The sequence below is a fragment of the Dromaius novaehollandiae genome, chromosome 8 (genome assembly GCF_036370855.1).
Source record: "Dromaius novaehollandiae isolate bDroNov1 chromosome 8, bDroNov1.hap1, whole genome shotgun sequence".
NCBI classification, from domain to species: domain Eukaryota; kingdom Metazoa; phylum Chordata; class Aves; order Casuariiformes; family Dromaiidae; genus Dromaius; species Dromaius novaehollandiae.
The window spans coordinates 16,103,206-16,124,253 of record NC_088105.1 but is presented as its reverse complement, the minus strand read 5'-3'; the positions used below and the strand labels follow the sequence as shown (position 1 = coordinate 16,124,253).

At 34.8% G+C, this 21,048-nt stretch overlaps 1 protein-coding gene across 2 annotated transcripts in view; it reads left to right on the top strand.

Annotated features, from left to right (window-relative positions):
* DENND1B (DENN domain containing 1B) overlaps positions 1 to 21,048 on the top strand; it is a 177,145-nt gene that overhangs the window by 109,452 nt on the left and 46,645 nt on the right. For both annotated transcript variants that reach the window (XM_064515764.1, XM_064515765.1), the window contains 4 exons: positions 1,786 to 1,886; positions 8,263 to 8,308; positions 9,853 to 9,954; positions 18,002 to 18,127. In XM_064515764.1, coding sequence (XP_064371834.1) covers positions 1,786 to 1,886; positions 8,263 to 8,308; positions 9,853 to 9,954; positions 18,002 to 18,127 — 375 coding nt within the window. The remainder of the gene's footprint in view (positions 1 to 1,785; positions 1,887 to 8,262; positions 8,309 to 9,852; positions 9,955 to 18,001; positions 18,128 to 21,048) is intronic.

Below are 21,048 nucleotides of genomic sequence, written 5' to 3'. Positions count from 1 at the left end.
ATATCCCTCAGGAGCTTTCAGACCCTCCTCTTTTCCATATTTAATCGTGTTATATTAATCTGAGTGATGAGCAAACTATGCTGCACAAATTGTAATTGTCCGTGATTTCTGCTGCAATGCTATTATATTTTTTTCATTCTTAGTTTAAAAAAAGAAAGTGTGTGTGTATATATATGTGTGTGTGTGTGTATGTGTGTGTGTATATATACACACACACACACACACACACACACACACACACACACACACACACACAATTGCAGTATAATTTTTATATACAATTGTAACTGTCCAGGATAGCCACAGTGTGAAAGCTTTAACTGCTGATCTGTTCCACAAAGAGTTTTTTTTCTGTAAAATCCATAGAATTTTAGCACTTGCTGAACAGACAGGTTTTACATTTTATTTTAGCTCATAGTTTTGTTACAGTACAAGTACATGTCTAATAAAGAACAGTAATAACTGTTAACCTCAGGCAGCAATTTTGTTGTGATATTAAAACATTAGAGTAGTCTTTTGTCATCTTCCATAAGCTTAGTGTCTTCTGCGTGGAACGATGCCTTTGTTTGCTACAGGTATTCTCAGCGTTCATTAGGGGAGCTGTGATAAATAAAGCACGAGGGGAGGACAGTATAGCGTCAACAGTAGAAATTGCTCTCCGGGTATGACCTCTTGTGTCCTGAAGAGACTGTGTTAAGTCCAATGACTGAGGTTCTTAAATTCTCTTCTGGGCAAAGTTCTTCTACCAGTATGTCTAAGTATTTTTTGATGAGATTTGTAATGGTTTATTTGCTGAATATAGACTAGCTCCTTTTGAAAACAGTCTTGATATTTTCTCATTCTGTGGACTTCTCTGTTGCTTAATGAGTAAAACTGCTCAGATTTACCTAATTGTCCGACCCCCTGGTAGCAACACAGTATTTGAAAGGTGAAATTCAAACTCTTTATTATGTATTTCAAATTATTTTTTTCACTAGAGAAGTGCACTAGACCTAGTTACTAACTATTTCCAGAGTCTTTAAGAAGAGCCGTCTTCTTTTCGAATGGTAAGCAGGCTGTAACGCCTCTGTGTCCTGGTCAAGGACGTCTTTATTTTTTGGGTGGCTTGTGCCAGACTTTCCAGTTTCTATTGTGGGGAAGAAGTTCTGGGAAGTTGTAATGAAATTACTCTGCTGTCATAGGGAATGTCCATTTCAAATTTTTTTATATATATATATTATATGTGTGTGTGTGTATATATATATATATTAAAAAAATATGTAGTTTGGAAATCAAAATAGTGGCAGAAATCGAAGTTAATCCTGCTCTAGAGTTGAGTGCACTGCTGCATTTGGCAGCAGGGTCAGACCACGTGCCGCTGGCCCGAAGGGCGGGAATGGCCGGGGAAGTGCTGGAGTCCTCCAAGGCAGGAAGGCTGCTGCCTTTCCCGCTCCCGGAGCAGAACGCTGTTCGTGTGCGCTTGAGTGCTTTGTGTTCAGGATGGCACTGCCTGAGTTTGTTGGACCTGATAAACATCAACAAGTGCGTCTTTATTTTCTTTTCCAAGGAAAGAGGCAGAGCAGGGCTTAACTTACCTGTCAGTTTGCATTTTGTAAACATGATACTTGTATGCGTATCTCAGAGTTTGAGAAGTGCATCTAAACAATTAAAAGTACTAAAAGCTATAATAGGGGGTTTGTGACAGTTAAGATTCTTGAACATCTAAAAATTAATTTAGAACATTGCATTTTCTTGTTACTCTTCATATTTTTTTTTGCCAATTCTATTTATATATTTTTGTTTCAGTTAACTGCTTGTGTTCATGCATCAGCTGCGTTGTTGTATCCGATGTATTGGCAACACATTTACATCCCAGTGCTTCCTGCCCATCTTCTGGACTACTGCTGGTAAGATACTAACCTACTATCCTCCTTTCTGAAGGTTTTACCTCTCTCGTAATCTGAATTAACTCATGAAAGCAACAACTGTTTATATGACTAAATATACAGGATCCAGTTTATGAAAGCACTGAAGCCAATGCTTAAATGATTAGTTGATGAGAGATACTTCAGTGTTTCTTTATGTGTTTTTTAGTTGGGACCTTGAGTTACAATGCTGAGTACTATCAAGGTAGCAGTTAGGATCCTGATTACAACAACTGTTCCTGCTCTATTGTTAGAGAATGCATTTGGTAATTCCAGTATAACTGTCGAAATGGTTTCCATTTATTTGACATTTAATCTCAGGTAAAAGATACTGAAAGAAGCATTAAAAAATGGCTGATGTCTGTGGAATCAAATACTGGATGGCATCTACATTTCTCTTAGTTCTAGAGAATAATTTAATATTTGTATTTTTCTTGCATTTTAAGGCCCAGCTGGGTTCAGGACTATCTCCCTGACTTTCCTGCAAGATATTATACTCTCCTTTTAGTACTTTCAAACGTATTGTCATAAGAAATTCTTTGCTTGCATATACTCCTGTTGAAATTTCTATTCACAAAACAAAATATTTTTTCAGATTTTTAAATTGAAAAAGAAATGGTCAGTTCTCTAGGCACTTCTGACCCTTCAAAGGATGGTCATTTGGTGGTCGTTATTTACTACAACGGAATAGTTTCAGAGATAATTTTCTCTTCCAAATGCCTGGCTTTTAAAATTTCAGGCTAAGAAAGGATTTACTTTCCTCTGTTTGCAGTAGTTCCAGAGATACAAAGTGAGAGTTGCATTAAAGCACATAATACAGCAATATCCTTCCCTGGTGGCTTTAACTTTAAATATGTATGGGTCTGTAGTGGAAAACCGAATTTAAAGCCATTTTACAGATCAAGAATTAAAACACAAAAAGCTGAGTCCAAGTCAGATACCTAACAACATAAGTATTTTTCTGTTACTAATATTTTTCCTCACAGAAATTATGCTTATATGTTTGTTCGGCTTTATGTTTTTTTCTAGAACCTATAAATATTAATGTTCCATTGAACTCCACCCAGTCCAGTGAACTACTTCTGTTTTCAAAGAAATTCTCATTGTGTTTCTTTAAGTGCCTTTGATAGTTTTTCCTGAGGTTTACAATATTTGCCCATGATAAATCTTTTTTTTCCCCTTTGGTAGCTCCTTTATTTCATATGTAAATTATTTATTGTTTTTAAAAATAAATCAAATATTCTCCCCCCTTTCCTTCTCTTTCAACTGTACTTAAGCCTTTCATCTTTAATGATACTTCTCTTTTGGAGAAACTCTGTCCTAGTTGTTTTCCTTCCTTGCTTTGAGAAAATGCACCAAGATGGGGATATAGCTTGGATGTATTTGTTTGGTTTTTGTATTACTTGAACTTATCATCAGAAGCTTTGTATTTTCTTCAGTACCATCCAGAACTGCTGTTCTCAGAAGGAAGGTAGATCGACACCTTTTTTCATGCTGTTCCCTGCAGAGTGCGTCCTGAATACTAGAGGATTTTTTATTTCTCCTCCTAAGCACAGATAATGTCTCCAGAAATAATAATGTTAGATGCTGTACACAGTTTCTTATGATGATGATAGTAGTTGAGATTCTAGGTCATTATGTCATGACCTGAGAATTTTTTTTTACTCATTAAAAGGAAGCATGGAGTTTTTTAGACTTGTAAAACTCATTTATATCCCTTTTTCTTTTTTACTGTAGTACAATAGAGGGGAAAAAGCATTTCTCTTTTTTTGAGATGTTCAAATGGAAACATAAAATTCACAAAAGGAAATGCACAGTTGATGAAGTTATCACAGTAACTATAGTTCAGACTTTTTTGTTTAGATTGTCATGCATTTATTTTTCTCTATGTGATCATGTCTGGTTTGAATGATTCTTTTATCGGACATACTGTAATGAAAAACAACCTAAAATGCTTAGCTTTCCTCATATTTTGGTGTATTAGTAGTGAACAAGTGTTTTTCTCTTAGGTATATAATATATCAAGTTAGAAAACCTAGATATATTTATAGGACCAAAGCTTATGTCAGACCAGGCCTACTGCACTCTCAGATGATCTCATCAATTCAAAAAGAATAAAACCAATTTTCTAGACTTTTTAATATGTTTTCATTTTTGATGTTTTCTTGACAGTTATTTTTGTAGCACTGCTTTTTTCTCTTTTAACTTGACATACATTTTCACACCTAGAAACTCTTTGTCATTATTTCACTTGGACTTTGTTGTGGGATCTCCATGTACTCACATTATCTTAGCATTGTTCTGAAATGCTATATAGAGTAGGGATTATCAGTTTGCTAATTTTGTTCATTCCAAGGCAGTTCAGCCACTTCTAAACAAAGATAAAATGCATTTAAATCCACTAGTGTAGGTATAGGCCCTGATCCTGCATTTTTTCCATGGGAATCATCCAACACATTTTTTGAGAAATCCACAATTTTTTTTTTTGTCAAGTTGAACTACAAATCTTCAAAATTTCTTACAGATAAATGATACAGTTCTTTGGGGGGTAGAATTTGATAAATTACCTAAAGTACTCAGCTACTACATTTTGTGGGTATGAAAAAAGAAAAATACATCTCTGGCTAAAACATACTGATATCTATATTGAAAAATTACTTAAATCCTTTTGCTTGCCTTTTTAGTCAGCAAGCCTCTTGTGATTCCGTCAGGCAATCTGATATACAGACTGGTTATAGATATGTATCAGATATTGTTAAAGTAGTCCAAAGCCATGAATTTTGAGCATCAGTGTGGACTGTAATGCCATCAGGATTGTCCAAGTATGGGTATATGCAAAGTCCTGCATGTGAACACACTTTTTTTTTTTTTTTTTTTTTTAGTTGCTTCAGAGTTTTTCCCCCATAGAGCTTTACTTGGCCTTGAGTTCTCATAGAAATATGAGACTTGGAATAGCCATTAAAAAAAGAGTTATAATCAATTCCTTTTTCTGAAAGACAGCAAAATGTTAGATAATGAAAATAATTGTTTTAGCGCTAAAAGAAGAAAATGCACAGAAATAACATATGCTTCCCAAAACATATTCCTGAGTCCATAAAGATTTTTCTGAATTTTTCTTTATAGAATTATTTTCGCCTTTAAATTTCAGGGAATAAAAAGATACTGTTGCATTCAGCCCAGATAGTGTCTTGTTTTCAAAATACCTTTTACAAAATGAGGTTCGAGCATTGATACAGTAATTATATTTGAATAAAATTATTTTTTGTAAAGAAGAGACGTAATTTCTTTGGATTTTCTGTATAATTTCTTGGCAAACTAAGTCACTGATGCAAAAATGTATGACAGTTTCGTCTGTGGATGATAAAGCATCTGTTCTACTGAAGCTCTGTTAAGAATGTAATGCAATTAGAAAATTCAAGTTACAGTTGCAATGTGTCTTTTTATGAAATTTGGTCTTTCCTGTATTCGAATATATGCAAGCCTGTTTTCATGAGGATGGGGCAGTTATTTTCCAATTAACTTGCATGTTTTGCATAACATAGTAATTATTTAGGAAATGATGCCGTGAATTAATAACATTTTTGGTAATAATATGCATAAGCAAGATGAAAGCTGTATAGCAGCTCCCAGTAGTATCGTAGTGAGCAATTTCATGTACATATTACAAAGCTCTGCTGCAAGGGCTTTATAATTCAGTGGTAATAAAATCCATTCTTTGCTGAAAATGATCAACGTGACTTTCCATACCTGCAGTTTTTATCTCATGCATTTTCAAGAAATGTTTATCTAACTGGTTTGGTATTTTTTATTCTGCTGTTTATTTCTTAAATTGAAATTACGTAGCTGTTGCCTAATTCTAAAGAAGAGAGCTACGCACTACCATTTTTTCTTAATAACAACTGTATTAATGGAGCAAATCATCAGCTCTTATAAGTCAGTAGGGGCCTGATGAAGCTGCTGAAACAATGTTGCTTTATAGAACAGAAGGTAAGTGTGCATAAAATACATACGTGATAAAGTACTTTTTTACCCATGGTTTCTCCAGTTCACGTTATCAATAACACTAAGATACTTTGTGAAGAACCGGAGGATCTAATTTGCGGAATAACCGGCAGAAGAATCCTCAGTTATATATGCCAGTCGGAGTCATTCTCATTTGTTTGGAGGGAACAAAGATTTCCTCAAAAGCCATTAGAGAGTTTACCTAAAATGTATAATTTCTAATAACTTATACTATAAAGAAGACAGTCATTAGCCTATATCTGAATTTGTTCCCCAATTGAATGTGGGAAGCAGCACACCTGTTGCTCTCCAGTGTGTTTAGAAGGACCTTCTCGTGTTCTTGCTGAATATCAGTAGAGGAGTTGGGTTGCACCAATTGTTTGTGTGTGAGGGAAGGGATGTCAGCTACCAGAGCAGGACTGAATGACAGAGCACAAGTTTTATCTATCAGGCCATATATAAGTATGTATATGTATAAGTATATATAAGTATAATTTTTGTGTGATTTATGTTTAGCCCACAAACGTATAAGGCCCCAGCCTAGATGAAGTGGTTAGGAGGTACTAAAACTTCTTAGTATTGGCTTAGGAACAGGATCTGTGAGGACTTGGGTCTCCATTTCCCTTTTTTGGAAGTCTTCCCCCCACTGCCAAGAAACCCGAAGCCATGATGGTTTGCAGAGATAATTATCCAGTCTCCCCAAACCTTTGTTTTTGACAGTACAAACATAATGAAAACTTGTTTTCAATCAGTCTGAGGTTCTTTACATCAATATTTTCCTGAGGGACACTGTTAATGAAAGCAGCTGGATAATCCATAGTGTGTACAGATTTTTTTAAAAGTGACTCCAGTCATGGGCAGGTGAGAATTGCTACTTTTGCTCCAGATCTAGAACCAAATTGATGAAACCACATGAACTGATCCAGTAAAGCCTCTCTCTGGGCCAGAGAAAGTCAATCTTTTAATCAGGCAGTACCTCATTAAGGCTCAGATACAAGAGCAACTTAGTACAATGTAAGAAATTGTCATATGTCAGCTGATCTGTGTAACTTTACATGTAAGTGATCTTGCCTTCAATTTTTTTCATTTTTTTTAGTTCCATTTTTTATTTAGTTTTTCTCTATGCTCCCTTAGTATTTCATTTCCCACTGAGTTGCTTAAACAAGCCTATCCATAGCTCACTTCACTGGAGGGAACATTTCTGGTGATCTCTCAGTTCTCAGCCATGAAGCAAGTGTTGGACAGCAAACTTTGGAATTGTATATGAAGAACTATGATGTATATGAAAAGATTAATTTCTGTTGGCAAGGTGTGATTCTTGACATTATTCAGTTGTTTTCTGATAGTAACTGCAGACAGTTTGTGTACTACTGTAAGATTCATGCTCTGTTAATGCTTGTGTAACTTGCTTGCCTCTCATTGTTTTACGATGATTCTTTTTTTCTTTTTTTTTTCCCCATAATGCAGAGGCAGATTGGTATTAATTCATCTGTTGCATTTTATACACTTAAAATTTTAATGGTTTCTTTTACTTCCCAGTGCTGGCCCTGCTTTGTCTTTGTCTGTCAGTATGAAGCATTAATGTATCCAAATATGTATCCAGCTTGCAGTTTGATAGCAAGTTTCTTTGTCAAATGTTGCCAGAAGACCTTCACCAGGGGAAGAGACAGAAGATTATAAAAAAAAAACGTGATAAATTAGCTTGACTAGTTCAGTTTATATGTACTGCAGGGAGTCTCATTCAGGAAGCTTTGCGTGGATGTTTGTGCAGCAATTGTTTTGTTTTGAGTTTGTTTCCTCGTCTTACATTGGAAATGAAAAGTTTGCTACCTTGAGTGGAGCAGGACGTCAGGCAGGCTCGGAGTGCCCCCGGGGGACGGGCTTTGGAAGCCCATTCAGAGCTGAGGCTGGCGTTGTCTTTAGGGCATTTGCATTGCAGTGTGGTCATGCAGCAGAGGCCCTTTTGATAGCCGTGGAGGGAATATTCCCCAGAATGGCATTGTAAAACCTTTGCAGTTCTAGAGACGGACAACTTTTACAACGTTGGTTTTGGGTTAGACACGCAGGTGGGCTGGTTAGCCAGCCTTCCACATCTTGCTGCTCATACTTGCCGTAGTCAGGAACAGTCTCCCATATTTGGTAGACTTCTTTAATGTAGAGTAAAAAAACTAATAATTTTTTCTGGCTAATAATTTCAAGGTTGTGTATGTGTACACATTTAATACAAACTTAAACAGTGAAAGTTAGCTACAGACTCAAAGATGTGCAAAGTTTTTAAATATCTATTTTTTGCTGTACAAGCATTTTTGTAATTGGTATTTCAAAAAATAATTGCTCTTTCCTTTTTTTTCTTCAGTGCACCAATGCCATATCTAATTGGCGTCCACTTAAGCTTAATAGAGGTGAGTAGGTTTCAGACTACCTTTGTTTGCAGTATATGTCTGAGTATTGAAAAGTATGAGAAGTGTGTACCATAAACAATATTTTAATGGAAAAGTTTTAGAAAGAATCCCTCATATTTACCATACAGAATTATGGAATTTAAGCTTCAGAAGCTTTGCTAAGTAAAGATGTCTCTCTTTGAAATCTTACTTTTGAAGCATTTTATACCAACATGCAAGCCCTAAATCGTGATTAATTTCTGATTCTATTTCCTAGCTCAGAGGTGTTTCTACCTTCCTTAAACGGTTCAGAAACAATTCAAATTTTCCTAGTAGCAAGAGTAATTAAAACTCTTTTGGAGTACTCATCGTTCAAGTCAACATCACTCTGATTTCCCAACTAGTTTATGTTGCCGTCCTTCTGAAACTCTGGGTCTAACACTCAGCCTGTGATAAGTCATAACAATAATTTTTGCCAGAATGCAAGAAGTAGCTTTTTCAGGTTTAAAAATACAATAAAACAATAAAATCTCACCTGAGCAGTGTGTAAGTACCTAGGTCATAAGAAATTGCTTTGTATCTTTCCATAACCATTTAAAGACATAATTGGCCCTATGTGTGTAGTCTGATTATCATGCAAAATAGATAATTGATTCAGGAGCTTTATTTGGTTTGAATTTCTGCGGAAGTGACTTCTGAGGATCATGAAAGCTGCTTTTGCGAAGCCGATGAGGTAGGTTGTGCCCCTGTTCTGGGCCACTAGCACTTTTCTGTTTTGAAAAAAGAATTTCTGTCATCTGTACTTCTGAACTCTAGGCATAGCCTTCTATTCTCTTAAGGCAAGTTCTTATAATCTGCACACATTGATCTGAATATCTTGACTAGGATCTTTTTCCTTATTCCATCAGAAAATGAGGAAACAGGCTTAGCCTAAAAATGAAGTCCCTGAATTCCTGCTGGAATTACTTCGCGGACCATAATATTATATATTATTTCAGGATCGCATAGAAAAGAGTTTTGCCATTTTTCCTGAAAGGAACAAATTATTTAATTCTTATCTGCTAGTCAGCTACATTCATGAAAGACACTTTCATCTGTTCTTCTGTAATACTTAGACATCGTGTACCTGGAACTTACATAAATCTGCAAATCCTACTTAAAAGTTTGCTCTGTTTTTTTTTCTTTTGATTATATGATTAATATCATATCTTATTTTCACAGATATAAGAGAATGAAACATTGTGATAAGGGATCTATATTTCTAGTATTTTTTTTAACTGTTTTACGTAATTCATGGTTTTCAAGAATTCATTTTTTGACTACTCTTGTATTTCAGAGGTTACTGATATAACTTCACTGTTTGCTGAAAAGGAAGAGTTTTTAAAAGCTTCTTTGAATCCTGTAGCTAATCCACAAATCCTACATCTAAGGCACAAAGATGTTGTCTTTGTCATTATTATCCTTTGTAAAATCATAATTTCTAATCTAGCACTTTGTAATAAAAATGTACTTTAGGAGGGTATCATAGTAAAATGCTTTTACACTATTGTTTTTTTCTTTAACAGAAAGTAAAAAATAGATCACTGGAAGATGTGGTTTTGGTAAATGTTGACACAAACACTCTAGAAACCCCTTTTAATGACCTGAACAACCTACCTAGTGAAGTGGTGAGTCCTACAGATATTTCATGGGTTTTCTTTCTTAACTATTTGCTTGAATTACTAGTGGTTATTTTTGCCTGTTTTTGCTAACTGCAGTAAAAGGAATTAGGGGAAAGAAAAGCGCCAACTGTAGACCCCCATATTTGAGATTTTTACCTTTTTGACAGTTGAAGAGATGTTGAATGGAACATCGTATTCCTTATTATAAAAGTAGGATCATAATTACAAAGCTAGCTGCATTCATTAGGCATAGCTGCTTTAAACGCAAGAGTCTCTTCATCTCATCTTAATCATTATATTACAAAGTAGGCATTTCTGTCTGCCTAGTGGCATGTCTTGCAAAAGAACGAGAGAATTTTTGAAGGCAAAAAGAAGAAGGGGGCCAATTATCGGCTTCTGCTTCCCTGCCACCTGCCAGCGCTTTCCTTTTAATTAATGATCTGATGGCACTGGTCAATATAATAAGAAATGCTTGTACAGTTGGGGTCAGAAAATTCAGGCTTTGATCTTCTTCAACTTTCTGAAACATTTATTTGTTTTCTCTAAATTATTTCAGTTTTATTTTAATCCCTTCTATCCTGCTGAGGGCTGCATGAATGAAAACCTATACTGTTTGTCATTTGCTTTGGCAGAGCAAAGACTGCTTACTTAGAATTCTATTTGTAAATTAAACTGCAAACCCAGTTTGTCATAAAAGACATCTGATCCTTTTGAAATGACGAAAACTGTCTTTTGTCTGTAAAGGATGATAAATTAAGTGCCAGTTCTTTCTGGACTTTGATCTTGCAGAGGGTCCCCCCCCCCCTTTTTTTTTTCTGTTGCCTATAGGGGAACATATTCTGTATATCATTTTAAATAGTCACAAAATTCACTTATCTTGATTTTTCCCAATAGAGCACTGAAAGAATATCCTTGTGAAACCACTGTTATGATTATTAAGTTATAGATGCTCAAGCTATCAGAAATTTTTGTCAACACAAAGAATTTTATATCAAATTGTGAAATCAAAATTACATTTTCTGAAATTGTAAATCCTAAAAACAAACAGTCTGAATCTAAGTAAGGCAGTGCACTTACATACCGTGTCCTTTTTGTTTTTTGGTAAAGTGTGTGTGTGTGTGTGTGTGTGTGTGTGTGTGTGTGTGTGTGTATACACACACATATATATATATATATAGTGTGTATATACACACACACACATATAGCAGAAACCAAAAGCTTGATGATTATGTTAATGCCCGTTCCCTTTGATTATAATAGTCTTAAAATCTAGAGTTTTTATACATCATCTGGTCATCGTTCTCTTAATTCAGTATCATCCATAGTTCAGAAAAAGAAAAGAATTTGACTGTATATAAATTGTTCTGATGTTATATGCTTTTATGTTACTGTGTGAAAAAGTGTGCGCACACACACATACATGTGCATATACAAAAAGTTTAAATGTGCTCTATACTAGAACAGTATAACAAGTTCAGTAAAAAAAAAAAAGTCATTTTCTTTTGCGTCAATAATTTTAACTGATCTTGCATTCAGTGGAAAAGGTGGAGGTTATAATGTCATGGAGGTACATACTTCTTGTCATATGATAGCTAGATATAGAATTAAGAATTAGGTATCATCTTCCATAACATACTGGAGTTCTTTCTGGAGGACCTTTGAACAGTAAAAATGGATATTTGTGCAATGGGAGGGACGTCTCTTGTATTTTAGAGATGCTAATCAAAATGATCTCTAAACGAGTAGGCTAGCATGAAGAAAATAGAGGTTACAGACATTCATACATTTCAGAAGTATATTCTCCCCCAGGATATATGCATGTTACTATTATTAATGTTAATGAATGTTATCCAAGCGTGTAGACTGCACAGTAGATTTACAATATTTTAATATGTGTTCCTGTATGGAACACAACAGAACAACTGTGTTTTTGCGGTGCAGTTGCAGAATTTTATTTGAGGCTTTTATAATGAAGAAAAGCTTTAAATGTGAATCCCCCCATTTCTTTCTTTACCTCAATCTGTAAAACACTTTAATTAAAGCAGTTTAAAGAAAAATGTATACAAGTATCGGTGAAAAACCTGGAAACAAAAGACACAGACAATGTCCATGTCTTGGCAAATAAAATGACAGCATGTTTGTCCTTCTCTCGCATTCATCAGGGACAGTGCAACTGCTAACATCTGGGTTAAAATGTATGAAATATAGGAGTGTAGAACAAAAATGGTAGGTTAAACTTAAAACATAAAAACAAGTGTCAAAGGTGAAGCATTTAAACCTATATAAATAAGACTCTTAAGCATGTGTACGAAGGTAGTAAGACTTATGACCTAAAAATATAATAAGCAGGAGTAGCATTGAAGGGTGTTAAAATAGAATGAAGTACTGAAAATATAAAAGAAGCTGTAGACTTACCATCCCTTTGAAAAACAGATTCCTGATAGATTAACAGCCTAACAAAACAAATGCAGTATTTTCAAAGGGTATACCAGAGCTGTTTGTTCTGTCTGAAGCAAATTGAATAATTATTTTCCTGATCAATAAGCCTGATGATAATGTTCTCAGTGCATAGGTGTATCATAGTTTATCCATGCATAGTAATACGTCTATTAAAATGCTCCAGTTGTGAATTTTTTCATGATAAATTTAAGATTGAAAAACATCGCTATATGATATTGTGTAATAAACTGTATAATAAATTAACTGAGATTTAAAAGGCATTTTAAATCATTCACTTAAGTATTTAAATTATAGTTACAGGCTAGATGACTTTCTATGCATGTGAACTCTATTATTCTGTCAGACTGACCAGTGGTCTTGACTGTTCAAAGGTCAGTGGTCACAGTTGTCCTGAATTACCAGTCCTTTTTTCATGTGGACCCTCTGCTGCGTTGCATGCTGTAATCTTCTTAATGGCTTCATTCCAATATTCACACATAATATTTTAGATTTATTGACTGTTAGAAATACTACCATGCCAGTAGCAGTTCCGCTACTCCTAAGGTATTTAAAATTGGAAAAATAAATCAGTGCAAGACTTTCAGGAATCCTTTGTTTTCTTAGAGGAGGGAAAAAAACCCTCTTTTTCCTCTCTTCTGACAAGAACACTTGTTTTTAGATTTCATCATTTCACTGTGGATTTGTCTATTATTTTTTAATAAAAAAAATGAAAATAAGTAGCTATTTCTCTGGGCATAAATTTCCTAATACAATAATACTTGGGTCACCACTTTAATAGTGTAAGACCTTAGAAAAAGAGAGTTTTTACTGACGTTTATAAATCAACGTATAGTATAGACACTTACAAATTCATAAACTTCGAACCTGATCCTGCAATGCCTAGTTGCAGTTAGCTCTGGCAAAAAGATTAGAATCCTTTGTTCAAAGTTGAACACTTTCATAAAAACTTGCAGGACTGAGGGCATCACATTTAGCAACCAAGTCTTATCTGTTTCAGAGTAGACTTTAAGTAGTACTTTCATAAGTATGATCTTCCAAAAACAATAGTCTCTGTAGGTTTACAGCATCTTCTGTGTTTGTTAAATATTATTAACAAACAGTAAAATCAACATAGCAGTTAAAAGATGCATAGCCTTTATAGCGTATAGTGCATACACACTAGAGAGACAACATAGGATCCAGTTGTTTTTTTTTGAGTTTTAGTTTAGATTCTTTAAGTCTCAGTATTTTAACACCATAAATTGGGAGTATAAACATTGCTGCCCCAAAAGTAGCATTTGAGAAGTAGGCTGCAATTCATTTAGAAATTTGAACAGTTGCTTTATAAAATAATTACTGGGAATACAAATCATTTCTGAAAATGCAATGATTAGTGGTATTGTAAAGAAGTTACGGTCGATGTTCAACATTGCAACTGAAAGGATTTGTTCTAAAATTATAATATATGAATTTATAATGTTTTTCACTCAGAAAATAGACAAAAATATTGGTAATATTTTAGAAACCGAGAGTAGTTAGCAATATTGGTGGTATTATTAGGCAGTTGTTCTTGTTGAACAAATCTTTACAGTCATTTGAGATTCTTTTGAACCTTGATATATTTTTAGAAGATAGAATATCTGATTTAAAAATGCAACTGGTTTTGAAAATATTTGTATTTAAGTAGATGTTTTAATCTCAGTGAATATTTTGGTTAAATGCTGGAGGCCTAGCTCAGCTAATTTTATGTGTATAGATAATGTCAACTATGTGGAAGGCTTTTCATTAACAATACTGATTTAAATAGTTCCAGGTTCTGCTTTGTTGTGAGGTTTTTACGTCACCCTTCTGTGCTACCTCCTCTCACTCTCTCACTGTTGAGAGTGAACTTACTCTTATAGTGACCTTATTTGATGGAGAGCAATGAAAAGTAATTTAAAGCATAACAACTCCCACTGATACCAGGGAAATGGCTGGGGTTTGCCTGTATGAAAATATTAAGGATGGTTCTGCAGTCATTAGGGGACGCATCTTGTGACTTCTACAAGAAGGGAACATGGGCGGGCAGGCAAGGGAGCACAAGCGCTTCAGCCAGGACTCCAGTGTGGTGACTGGGCTCTGGGGAGCATCTTGGAGAGCACCTGCGCGTAGCCTCCACCTAGCCATAGAAATTGCTCATCTCCTATGAGTCCTTTTGACCTTCAGATTTGCTTTATCATTCTTCCTTTCCCTTCCCTCCACCTCATGTTATCTTAGTAGGCTTTTTCTCAAGAACACTGTGCTACTAGCACTTTTGCAGAATAATCTAGGAGAGCTCTCCTTGGCTTTTAGGTCTCAAGGTCTCTGCCTTGAGAGAGGCAGAAGTTGGAGGAACTTTCTCTGAACTCCAGCATAGCCTTTCTGAGGCAAGAACTCCCTCCAGGATGGCAGCATGTTATCGCAGCTCTTGAATATGTTAAAACATGATTAAACCATGGTGTATGTAGCATTCTTGCACATATATGTGCCGGAGCGTCCCCACCTTCAAGTGGACGATCTGTTGGGATGTTCTTAATGTTGAACTAATGACGTATCAAAAAATGCTGTCAATACTGCAGTGGAGTGGGTGATTTGTTCCTTTCTGTTACTCTTTTAAAATGAATTTGGCTAAAGCATCCTGATTAACTGATTTATTTCGGGGTACCTAGAGCCTGCCAGATCTGAAAAGATCAGAATATCCTGTTTTCCTTCACATCCCTCACTTTATCCTCTAATTTTTCTCCATCTTCTTTATCTCCTCTTATAATCTGCCATAGCTTTCCCCAGACTCATCATTTTTTCAGTGCATAGAACAGTATCTTTTTTTTCCAATAAAAATATGCTAAGTCCTGTTCCTTGGTCCTTCTACTAATGTCTGTTGTGTCCATACCTCCAAAAATGATGCATGGAGGAGTGTTGATTGACTATTTATCTATCTGTAAAGAAAAATATTAATACTGGTTATCATAGAATAAAGTTATACATAAGTTGAAATGATGATGCCTCCTTTGTAATAAATTCTCTTTTTTATTTTTATTATTTCTGTTAATACTTGACCATCAAAAGCTTTATTGAAATTGTAGAACGAACCAGGAGCATGTAAACTATTCGATGTTGGTAGAGCATACACAGGTGCAGGAGACCTACCTAATAGGCAATTTGCAGAGAGGTTTAATTCAGTCACCAGGGAAACTGAGACCAGAATGTAATAGCTGGGTTGCTGCAAAATTATGTCAGCTGAGTAGGGCATTAGTGCATCTTTTGTTTGAATGTCTGGGTAGCTGAATGTTAAGAATGGTCATGTGTTCTTTTAAAAGATTTTCTCAAAAATCTTTTCATTTGATTATATCGCATCATTTGACATATGTCTTTGGAAAACTTGAGTTATTTAATCCATGACTTGGTAATTGAAAAATATTTTCAATTGTATTTCTGCAAGTAAAATTTCAATTTTCTTATTTTTTGCATTTTTAACCAAAATATTGAGTTTATTTTCTGTTTTTCTGTGTTTAAAACAGAACTAAACATCGGGCCTTTTTAAAAAAAAGTTACTGAATTCTAAAAATGTTCAATTTCACAGTAACCTTTTTTAAGGAAAATACATAAGGTATATTCTGATAGTGTATTTTTGGGGGGGGGATAAAACACAAAATCCTGGTGTATAGGAAAGTTATGAAATTATATTATAGGACTTGATCATAAAGGATGTCTTTTTTCACATCATTATTTACAACATATAATTTACAAGAATTTCTGAATACAAGAGAGAATTTTCTACCTAGAAAATAGAAATCTGCTTTAACAAGGGAAAGGTAGTTTGTTCATCATGACAAAGATAACTGATTTTATTTTTGACGGTTCTTTTTTTGACCTCGTGTTGTGTTTGCTTTAGAGAAACTGAGCTAACGTTGATGGGCAGATTTCACTTATACAGAGCATGTATACATTTATTTCCCCTGGAATTAAATCTCATTTTTAATAACTTTAAAATAATCATACACTACAGAACAAAGAAAGTAAAATGACAAGCATTTATTTTTTCAACCTTGAACTGCTTAATGGGTTTTTGTACTCTGAATTGTACTTTTTTTTTCTTTTGAGGTGGAAGGAAAAAAGGTAAATGAGCATTGGTGTATGCTTTCTGTGGGCTAAACGAATCAGACTCTAAACTTTTATCTAGATCTGTGGAGCTTGGATATAAATTCAAAAGATCACAGCTATGGGGAAAAGACCTATACTGTAAAGGCCTTTCTGCATAGATTATGAACATCATAACTCAATAATTTTTTTTTCAAAACTATAGTTATAATTGGACCCAATGGGGGTCTCTCTCTTTGATCAGATCACAGTAACTGTGACTTTACACTGGAAAATGTCACTACTGTGAAGGTTTATCACCTGTAGAGCTGGTCTTTTCTCTGATGCCGTGTTCAGTTCTCATTAGCATTATTCAAAGTTTAGTTGTTAATTAGGTTGACACTTCAATTACTATCATCATCTACAAGAACATTCATGACTGCTTGCATGAAGAAACAAAAAGATACTCTTGCATGCATTTCTAAAAGAATGAGAGTTGTTTTGGTAATATTTTGTGCTTATAATGTTCTGCTTAAAGAGTTAATTTAAATAAATGTTACCTCGAATACTATTTAGTGACGTAAATATTGCTTGATTGGGTATATTACAATACAGAGGAATGTAGAAACATATATTCAAAATAATTAGAGTTGACTTATTTCTCCAGATGTCCATCATGATCAAAATTAGGAGGAGAGAATAAACTATACTTGGGTATTATTCCACATATCTTTAAACAGTAATTCCAGAATTACATGATTTTTCTCCAAAGCATCCTTATCAAAATAATGGCCATCTAAATTAATATTTCTCATTCTTTTCAGTTCTGTGTAATCAGTGATTGCTGTTTGAAAAATAAAAAAACAGACCTCCTTAAAAAAAAAAATGGAGCACTAAAATACAAAATTATTTTTTTAATGCAGTTACCTTGTAAGTATGTTGTTTTTCCCCAAGTGTTTTATCCATGAGGACAGTTCTGAAGACCATGCACCACTGAACTAGCACAAACTTTTCTCAGGTAGTCGACAGTGGTAGCAGCTAATCCCATGGTACATGAGAAATGATGTATAATAGTAATTTGGCATTAAAAAGAAATCCCTAAAAATGAGTAGGATGTGAGCATGAGGAGTCCTTAAAAATATGCCTTCATAGCATAAATGAAAAATATCCAACTGGCTTCATTCAACACAAGTAGGTACATGTTATGATTGAAAAAGTCTGCAAAAAAGTGGCTCACAAGCAGTTTATTGTAAAATAATTAAGCTTATTTATGTCAAGAGGCCTTGGGAAAAAAAAGAGAGCATAAACCAATTTGCATTAGCACTCTACCATCATCCCCTGCTTTCATTTCAATTAACAGACCAGCAGGTGCTCTTTGCAGTTAAAAAGATAAGCTATCAAGAAGGAGGATGAATTTTTGGCTGACCTGTAGACACCATGGTTTGCCTGCTGATTGGGTTCATACCTCGCTGTACCAATTTCTGAGGTGTTAATTTAACTGTTCCACTCTGTCATGCAGGTCTCGGCCTTGAAAAATAAACTGAAAAAGCAGTCTACAGCTACGGGTGATGGAGTAGCGAAGGCCTTTCTTCGGGCACAGGCAGCACTGTTTGGATCCTACAGAGATGCACTAAGATACAAACCAGTAAGACCTCTTCTTTAATTCTTTTTTTCTTAATTTGTAAGAACACAGACCCATTCTTTTGCAGGAAAAATACATAATGCTTTATCCCAATCATCTGAAGCATTTGAAGGAAAAGGTTTTAAATTTTACTCCAAGCTGATGATAAGTTGGCAGTTTAGAAGACGCTCTCACCTCCTGATGGTTAGTTATAGTGAAAAATAAATGCATGTCCATAGTCAGCTACTTTATTTGTATCGGTAATATAATATACTAAATATAAAATTGGATTGTATTAAGGAAGCTACTTACACAGTTCACCTTACTTAATGAGGTGAAGAACTGAAGAGGCTGTGCCATTTGGAGTCTTAATCATTTTTTCCCATATAGGTCTCAAGACTCTGCTTCCTTTGAGGCCAGAAGTTTTTTATTTCCTAGTAGTAGCTAGAGATGATGAATCAAACATGCATCTTTTCTATAATACGCTTATTTTGATTTTACTGAAAAGTCAGAAGGAATGAAAACCCAATCTGTCTCATCACAACTTCAGAATTTGTATTTTCAAGGTTTTGCTGGCACTTGGTAGATTAAGATGATAAGGCTTTCATCCATTCTGATTTATGATGGTCAGTAGCACATATTGAGCCTATTAGAGATAAAATAACTTACCAGATTCTATTGAGAGATTCATTTCAACTGTGAGCCTAAAACAATTTCCTATGATATTTGCAGACTACCGATACTGAGTTTCATTTGATGAAACACATTGAGATGGCATTGACTGATTGAGCTTCTCATGGTCTGATTTTTTTAATGTTCATTTCTAAATTCAGACTGATGGTCTGGATTCAGAATAGTTAAGATAAATATTGATATTTGATAAGAGAAGATGATCCTTGGTGGAGGTGGTAAATACATAGAACTGGGTGTGTGTGTGTGTTGTAGGCAGGGAGGTGTTCAGTTCTTGGGTGAGGAGCTATGCTGTGTTCCTTGACAGAAATGGATAGAATGGTTTATTAATTCCAGATGAGGCCTTTTCCTAGAAGAAAGATACTGAAAGATAGTATGGGAGGGCTTTTCTTCCACCCAAGCAGTTTCCTTACAAGTAGTCTTTTTGGCCGTGAGCATTTTAAACACTAACTGTCTATGCAATTGACAACCATTTTTATTGAGATGAAAAGTAACCCATGCAGGAATGAAGAAATGTTTTAAGGTTTAGTCAAAGTATTTGTGTTTGGCAGTCATTATAGTTCTCATCTGATATGGAAAGCCAGGTTGCGTAGTATATTGAAATGACTGTACCTAATTTAAAAATCTCTAGAGTCCACCATAGTATGAATTTCATTAATAGATCACTTCAACAAAATGCGTAGTTGTTCCATACTGGCATTACCTAACATTGCTTCAGAAGGGGTTATCTGATTTGTCCCTTAGTCTGAAGGTGAGGGCGCTGGTCAGTGTCAGCTCATGGCAGTTTGCATTAAGAGCTGTTAGACAGTAAGTACCTTAATCTACATGTGATATATGTGAACAGAATGATGTCACTCTGGCTGATGTCCTTAAGTTCTGTTCTGGTCAGAAATAGGCTGGAGTCAATTCTTTATGTTTTGGTAAGTTTGAACCAAATATGCAAGCATCTCTAGGATTCTGGTTAGTGACTCTGTTGAAGTCATCTCTGTTTTTAACCTACTGCTTTCCATTGCAGTTTATCTGCAGCCATATCTTATATCTGCATTTCCACTGTATTGAGACTGATGCACCCTGTGTCGTTTCAATTGGCAAATGTTTGTCAGTGACCTCTAGTCTTTTTTTCTGTATTATTTTCTTTTGAATATTACTTTTTTTTTTACTCCAGTGGTTGCACATAAGAGAAGATATTTATGAAATCATTGTAGCCTGATAGTTTATATAAGGTATGTTATTTCAGAATATCTTAACAGGCAGAAGCCTGCTGGCAAATATCAACATATCTTGGATTGGTATCACTTGTCCAAAGGCCAAGTTTTGGAAAAAACAGAACAAAACAAAAAAAACCCAGAATGTAACAGCTATTTTGAGTGTGACTATTCACTGTACTTACTTTCAGTGTATTCATATTATTTTAATAAATGTAATATTTTACAGAATTTTTATTGGGATAGAAAGTATTATTAGAAGCCGAATTTCCTCCAGATTAGTAGCAACTGAGATGAGTTGTCCTATAATGGTTTGACTCATCTTATATGAGCCATTTGAGTTCAGTTTAATGCTTGTGAATTTGGGTGTTCAAAAAATCAAGTCACATATGACTGTATTAGCACCATTTGTTAGGAGTCTCAGAACATGTGAATTGGTCTTGCAAAGTTTGTTGTCATTTGTTTTGGAGTCCGTGATGGTAGGTCTAATAAGGACATCTAAACTGAAGTTATGGACTCAAATAGTATTCCTGTAGAAACTTCGTAGGAGTATACTTAAATGAGATTATTTTCTATATACTTTTGAAATACTTTTGCTATAAGTAAGCTGGTCATATTTCAAGGAACAAGACCTGAGAGGTTTTGGCCCGTCAATTTTAGGATCACAAACATCCTTGCAAAAATAAAATAATATGTTTGGGTAGTTTTTGCTTGCTTGTAAGTAGAAAAATATGTTTAAGTGAACTATTTTCCCTGCAACAGTGTGTTCTGAATGATTTTAAGTTGAAACATAAAACAATTGTCATTAATATTCACATTGAGTAAAGAACAGCTTTGATAGCGTCTGTACTCATCCGACACTTCTCTTCACTCCAAACACTGTTCATCACACTGAACACTCATTCTGTGCAACTGTTTGTTTTCAGCATAGGACAGATTCTCCTTGGTATAGCAATATGTCTTGAAAAAACGTCTAGCAATTATTGAAAAAAAAATGATTGGTGAAATGGAAAATGGGAAGTTTCAGAGGTCTCGAAAGGAGTTCATGGG